The 6,000-nt window shown below is 41.4% G+C and overlaps 1 protein-coding gene across 1 annotated transcript in view; it reads right to left on the reverse strand.

Moving 5' to 3' along the window:
• The window catches only part of LOC114566204 (glutamate receptor 3), a 74,249-nt gene extending 69,440 nt beyond the window's left edge, over positions 1 to 4,809 (reverse strand). Inside the window, exons 1-2 of the mRNA XM_028594499.1 lie at positions 4,466 to 4,809; positions 3,869 to 4,027 (exon numbers count right to left, since the gene is read on the reverse strand). Coding sequence (XP_028450300.1) covers positions 3,869 to 4,027; positions 4,466 to 4,553 — 247 coding nt within the window. The 5' untranslated portion in view covers positions 4,554 to 4,809. The remainder of the gene's footprint in view (positions 1 to 3,868; positions 4,028 to 4,465) is intronic.
• Between the last annotated feature and the right edge of the window lie 1,191 nt (positions 4,810 to 6,000).

Raw genomic sequence — 6,000 nt, forward strand, 5'->3', positions numbered from 1 at the left:
TTTTGCATTCCGGTTTCTGTACAAATTGAACAAATAAGATACAACATGTTACTTAATGAATTTTAGAGGTGCTGGTAGGCAGATTATGTTATCTTTGGACAGAGCCAAGCTAGCTAGCAAGAAAGTGAATGTGTATTTCACAAAATTATATTGAACACTACACCATCAGAGCATGTAATATAGAATCCACAGCCAATTATGAACAATATGACTTTCACACCACACAAAGGTGATCCTTTCCCTTTCTTTTTTACTAAAAACATATCTTATCTTCAAGTTGTTAAAATTACACATTCAAAATTTGAATGTGCCGATGTGTGCTGCCTCTACTCTTTCCCCTGCCTGCACTGTTTCTATGCAAATAACAAGGCAAAGAATAATAGGACAGTTTTAGCTCATACCATCAGTGTCGTAGGAATACTCTTTCACATGCTAAATTTGCATATAAGCACTGGAAAAACTAAAATGTGCTTATTTGGACACATCTTATGAGTTTATTCACCACAGTCTTAATGATGTAGAAGAAGAAGAAGAAGAAGAAGAAGAAGAAGAAGAATAGGAGGAGGAGGAGGAGGAGATCTGGCTATATAAACTGGTCTCTGCTGCATTAGTAGGACTGTCCATTGCCTACACAGTGAAGTGCTCTAACATTAGCCTCTGTCTGAACTGCATCACATTAGTTGAGTCACAGCAGAGGGAGGATAGGTGGCTATAATAAACGCTCTAATGAGAAAAACACTGTCTCGGTGACATTTCATCAAATTAAAAGTTCATCTCTGGATAATTCTTTTCTGAGCAGATTCATGCTGCTGCCACTTTAGACAAGAGAAGTGAAAGAGGAATGTCTTTAAAAATGATGCAGTGAAGTTTCAGAAATTGAAATACATTTAAAAGCATTTTACACTCATGTAAATTAATGTGACACTTAATTATACATTGAGTAAATGCTCTGGAAATTAAAATAAAAACTCCCACAAAAAAAATCCCACATGCACTCAGCTTCTCTCCTTCCTCATTGTCTCTGCTGTCGCTTCCTGCCCTGACCTCAGTCTTAATGGATATAACCTTCCCATTTCTGCATTTAGGCACACAATCTGTCCTGGCCTGGGGCAATGTGTCCCATCAATACATCCTGCACCTTCACTCCAGCCAGCCACAAATCGGTGAGATAATAAACACATCAGCACAGTGAGGTTCTCTTTGTCGAAATCAATTTAATCAAGTTGCAATGACTGGAAATAGTTTGCCGTGGTGTATCATTGCCTGTTTACAGGTTTGTTTGTTTTTAACATTCATAGTTGCTATGCAAGCATCACACTGAAGATTCAGTGTATCTGGCCAGGGGAAGTTGGAGAACAGCCGTATATCAGTAGAGAGGGACTGAGATAGAGAAAATGAAAGCTTGGTAAGAATTGATTTTTACATACTGGAGCCACACACACACGCACACACACACACAATACTGCTGGAGTGTAGTAGCCTTCCACCTATTGATCCACACTGCCAATAACATAGTCATTTGCCATCAGGGATTTGTAACAATCATTATATACTGACCCGGCTGGAGGACAGCAGTGTTGTCCTGCTTTATTCCATTCAGGATCCATACAACAAAAGCTACAAATGAGTTCTGAGCAAAAAGTAATTCCTCTCATTTATACAATATACAAAAGTGGAAGTTTTGTGGGAAAGAATCCCAAAGATCACTAGAAATAAGAAGATTTAAAATCTCAGTCATTTGCTAATCTTATCAAAATTGACAATGTGAGCTGTGGGAAAGCAATGACTAGCCTGTCATTCTTGCCAGAATAGAAATGTGTCAAATCATAATCATCACATTCATTTGCTACATCAACACCTGCCAGGCAAGCAGGGGCATTATGCAATCCTGACTACTAAAATAGGAATAATGGAATTTGGTGCATTTTCAAGCAACGTCTTAGTCATAAACTGGCCTGGCTTGTCTGCATAATGAGCTGCTCTGCTTTGTCTTTTTCAACTGGGTAGCATCTAGCTTAGCTTGCATTAGCTTATCTCGCCAAAATGAATCCTCCTGATTATCTTGTTTTTATTCTTTTACTTTAGGAAGCTTCTTTTAAAAACAGTGGATCGAGGTTAAAAAAGAATTTGGGTCTGAATCTTTAATAGGTGCACAATCCCAAAATATACTGTGATGCTTTGTAATTCAACAGGCCAATATTTCCCCTGTTTAACTCCATGCATCTTTCAAATTCCATTCACCAACGTGTCGGAAGATGAAATGACAATAAATCCAAGCATTATCCTGTAGAATAAATGCATAGGACCGAAGACGAGCCTCGGGTTAAAGATCACTGGAGGGAAAACAGCTCATTGACACTGTCACAAGAAATGTTTCTGCTGGATGAGTAATTTTACATAATGGCTTGCTTTTGGCCTCCTTGAAATGAAAAACAGGCTAAAGTTGTAGAGTTTGTGCTTTATACCTGATCTTGACAAGCCAAGCATGTAATATTCATCTTTTCATCAGTGACAACTGCTGAAGTGCCCTTGAGCTAAGCATTGACCCCACAGCCGCCCTCAGTGTAATCACTCAGCAGCCGACAGTGGAAGGCTGTGGTCGAGCTACGCCAAGTGTGTCTGAGTGTGTAAACCTGCATCTCACTGCAACTTCTCCCCAAAGCTGCTGCCTCCTCCCTGCTACACTCACCATTGACTACATCCCCTTAACAGCATTTAGCATTTTTTTTTTTATCACAGCCAAGCCCTAGATGTACAAGGTACAATTGTGTTAAATTTTCTTTTCTTTTTTGGCCTTTTTCTGACTTCATTATATGGCAGGTAACAGAGTTTGGTGAGCCGCAGCTGATCCTTAAGCGTGAAGTGTGAAGTGCAGTTGGTGGGAAGAAGGATAACAAATTAATTCTCCCGGCAGAGCTTGGTGCCCTACATGGCAGAGGAGTGACTGGTAGACCAATTATGAAGCCATCTCACACTCCACAGCCCTTCCTATGAAATCCATCACGTTTGTAGAGATGACTACACAGATTACAGCATGTGAGAGGTGATACAGTAGGCTATTTATACATCAAAGGTGTAGTCAGAAGAATTTACGCCACTGTTCTGCCGGTATAACCTAATGTGATATTTTACATGGACCCAAATACATGGACAAATGGGAAACTGCCCAAAGATGGCTACTAAGATGCAATTGTATTTGACTAGTGCCGACAAATGACGAGTTCTGTTTTCATTTGACAGTAGAGAGACAGGAACGTTTAAGGAGAAAGACAAGATCAAATGCAACAATTTGCACACAACAACCAACTTAACCAGTAGCCACCCATCTATACACTTTGTAACTGGCAACCATTATCTGATGTCACAGCCAGATACTACAACAACCAGAATAGCAATGTTTGTTTTCCCCGCTTTCAAGTACAGTCATCTTAGTGCTGCTCCTCAGGGGCTCTGGAATTACTGAATTAATCAGTTTACAGAATCACAGTGTTTGGCCAATTACAGACCATCATGCTTCATCATCCAGCTGGTGAGTTTTGGATGGCATGACTGAGGAGTTTCTGAATTATGCTAGACACTTGGCAGGTGTGTTGTTTAAAAGCGTAACATTGATCCATTTTATTCAAACACCAATTTCTGCTCAAAAACATCTGAGTAATTTTTCCTATTGGCATACTGTGTGTGTGTGTGTGTGTGTGTGTGTGTGTGTGTGTGTGTGTGTGTGTGTGTGTGTGTGTGTGTGTGTATTAGACTCATTAATTCTGGATACAAAAAAACTGTGAAAAGCATGAGGTTTTCCTGTTAAAAAATTAATTCTGTGTTTGTGCAGGCAACACTCTTTTTAACCAGTACAATCTGTTCTACTCACAGGCGTGTGTGACAGAGAAGCTGTTGGAGGACTCCAGGTTGTCAACATTGTAATTGAGGTGGAAGGGTTTCTCCGTCGCATTCTGGTTGGTGTTATACAGCTGGACAGCAAACCTGAAGGCGCTGTGCTCCTGCACGGTAGAGCGCATGAACAGTCCACCTACAGGAACGAAAATGTCACATACCACAGCGATCTAATTAATTCCCATATATGAAGATTCACTTTTTACTCCCGTCGTCAGGGTATTACTTTTTTTTTTTACAGAGTGAGGGCAGTGCCGTAGTCTACAACTACGCATTATTGGACATATGATTGATCCTTTAATTTAAAGAAAGGACGCCAAGAAATGGATGTGTCACCACTCACAAAATAATGCACTGCAGATACGGAAACGTTTTCTCAATTTGGATCAACTCTATTTTTTACCAAACTGCCTACAAACACGCGCAGGATCCCACAACCTTCTGGCTGTATAGAAGTGAACTTGGTAGCTAATATGCGAATAATCAGTGCGACTTGCAGAGACGTGTCCTATTTAAATTATGTGACCAAATACATACAGTACGGTACGTAGTCAGAGTATCCCATTGAACTTACCAATGTTGATTTGGTTTGGAAACCCTGCCAGCGAGTCGCCCCAAAAATACAATAAAACAAGGACTGTCGCTATTCTGCGATGCCACATTTTTCTCCGAGAAGTGAAATCAACTCCTGGTCTGGATGTGACAGAGGGAAGGCGGGGAGAACCATGTACACGGGCTTGTACGCAAAGAAATCCACAAGATGCGGCGGGTCTCGCTCACTCACTGTGTGCACCCACGTTGAATGTGTGCCAGCGCAACTGCAGCGCCAGCCCTCTGCTGCTGGAAACCTAAAGCCAGTGTTTTATCTCAAAGATGGTGGTGGCGGAGGAGAGAGAAATCGGATCTCTTCTAGCCTACTGTGGATAAGGACCACTGAAATGGGGCAGAGACACAGAGAGAGATAGAGAGAGAGAGAGAGAGAGAGAGAGAGAGAGAGAGAGAGAGAGAGGGTGGGGGGACGTTTATCAAAGTTGGTCGACTGACGTTGAATTATAATAGCAGCTCCAGTCTTTCTCCTCACGTCACTGCAGAGTTGGTGTGAGGCGGTGTAGCCTCTGCTGGGTTTGGTGTTGGTGTGGTGCAAAGGCAGAGCAGTACACACCAGCATCTTAGTATATATACCATACTCCTGACTTGTATGTGTGTAAGCAATGTGTGTATACAGGCCATATAGGTCTGTCTGTCTGTCTGTCTGTTTATCTATCTATCTATCTATCTATCTATCTATCTATCTATCTATCTATCTATCCTTTTTCTCAAATACAGTACATCTTGTCGCCTTCCCTGTTGTGATCAGATGTGTAGCCACACTCATGCAGCAGCATTAGTCCTGCACACTAGCAGCATAATCTTAGGCTGTCCCCTGCAGGTGTTTGAGTGCAGAGACTGTACATGTGGGAGCTAATGCACTGATTTATCACTGTTTAATCACTGGTTGCCAAGTGGCCTCACTAATGCTATATAGTTGAATCCTAATTGACTTAAATGTGCTTTTGTTGCACTCATCCGAGAACCATCATGCTGCAGTTGTGGGTTTCTCAGTGGTAAAACTCTAAATGAAAAAACAACAACAGCGGCATTCAGTATTTTTTCTCAGACATTTCAACACTAACAATGTGCAATTGAATGCACGTAACTGATACATGGAAAAGAGGCCAGTTTCTGTGATAAAGATTAGTTCAGAGTATATGATTTTTACTGTTTGCATCTTTACAAAATCCAGGCACCGTGTCTGAGATGCCTGAAGTTATCATCATTATTAATTATGATACAATTAGTTGTTTGTCTTTAAAACTGGCTGAAAGTCCACAGGGGAGGGATCAGTGCAGACAGATGTTTGAGCGTGGGTTTGTGGTTTAACATGGTCCATCCAAATATTACACCATCAACATGACAAGGACGTTGTGCTCCCCCTGGCAATCAGACACAGGAGAGGAATGGGAATCACGGACAACATCAGTACACCGGCACCGCAGCACTCACGTCATCTCTATCACCTAACAAGTTGATGGCCAGGTAAACTGTGGCCTTAAAACCTAATGATGTCAG

The sequence above is a fragment of the Perca flavescens genome, chromosome 13 (assembly GCF_004354835.1).
Source record: "Perca flavescens isolate YP-PL-M2 chromosome 13, PFLA_1.0, whole genome shotgun sequence".
NCBI lineage: Eukaryota > Metazoa > Chordata > Actinopteri > Perciformes > Percidae > Perca > Perca flavescens.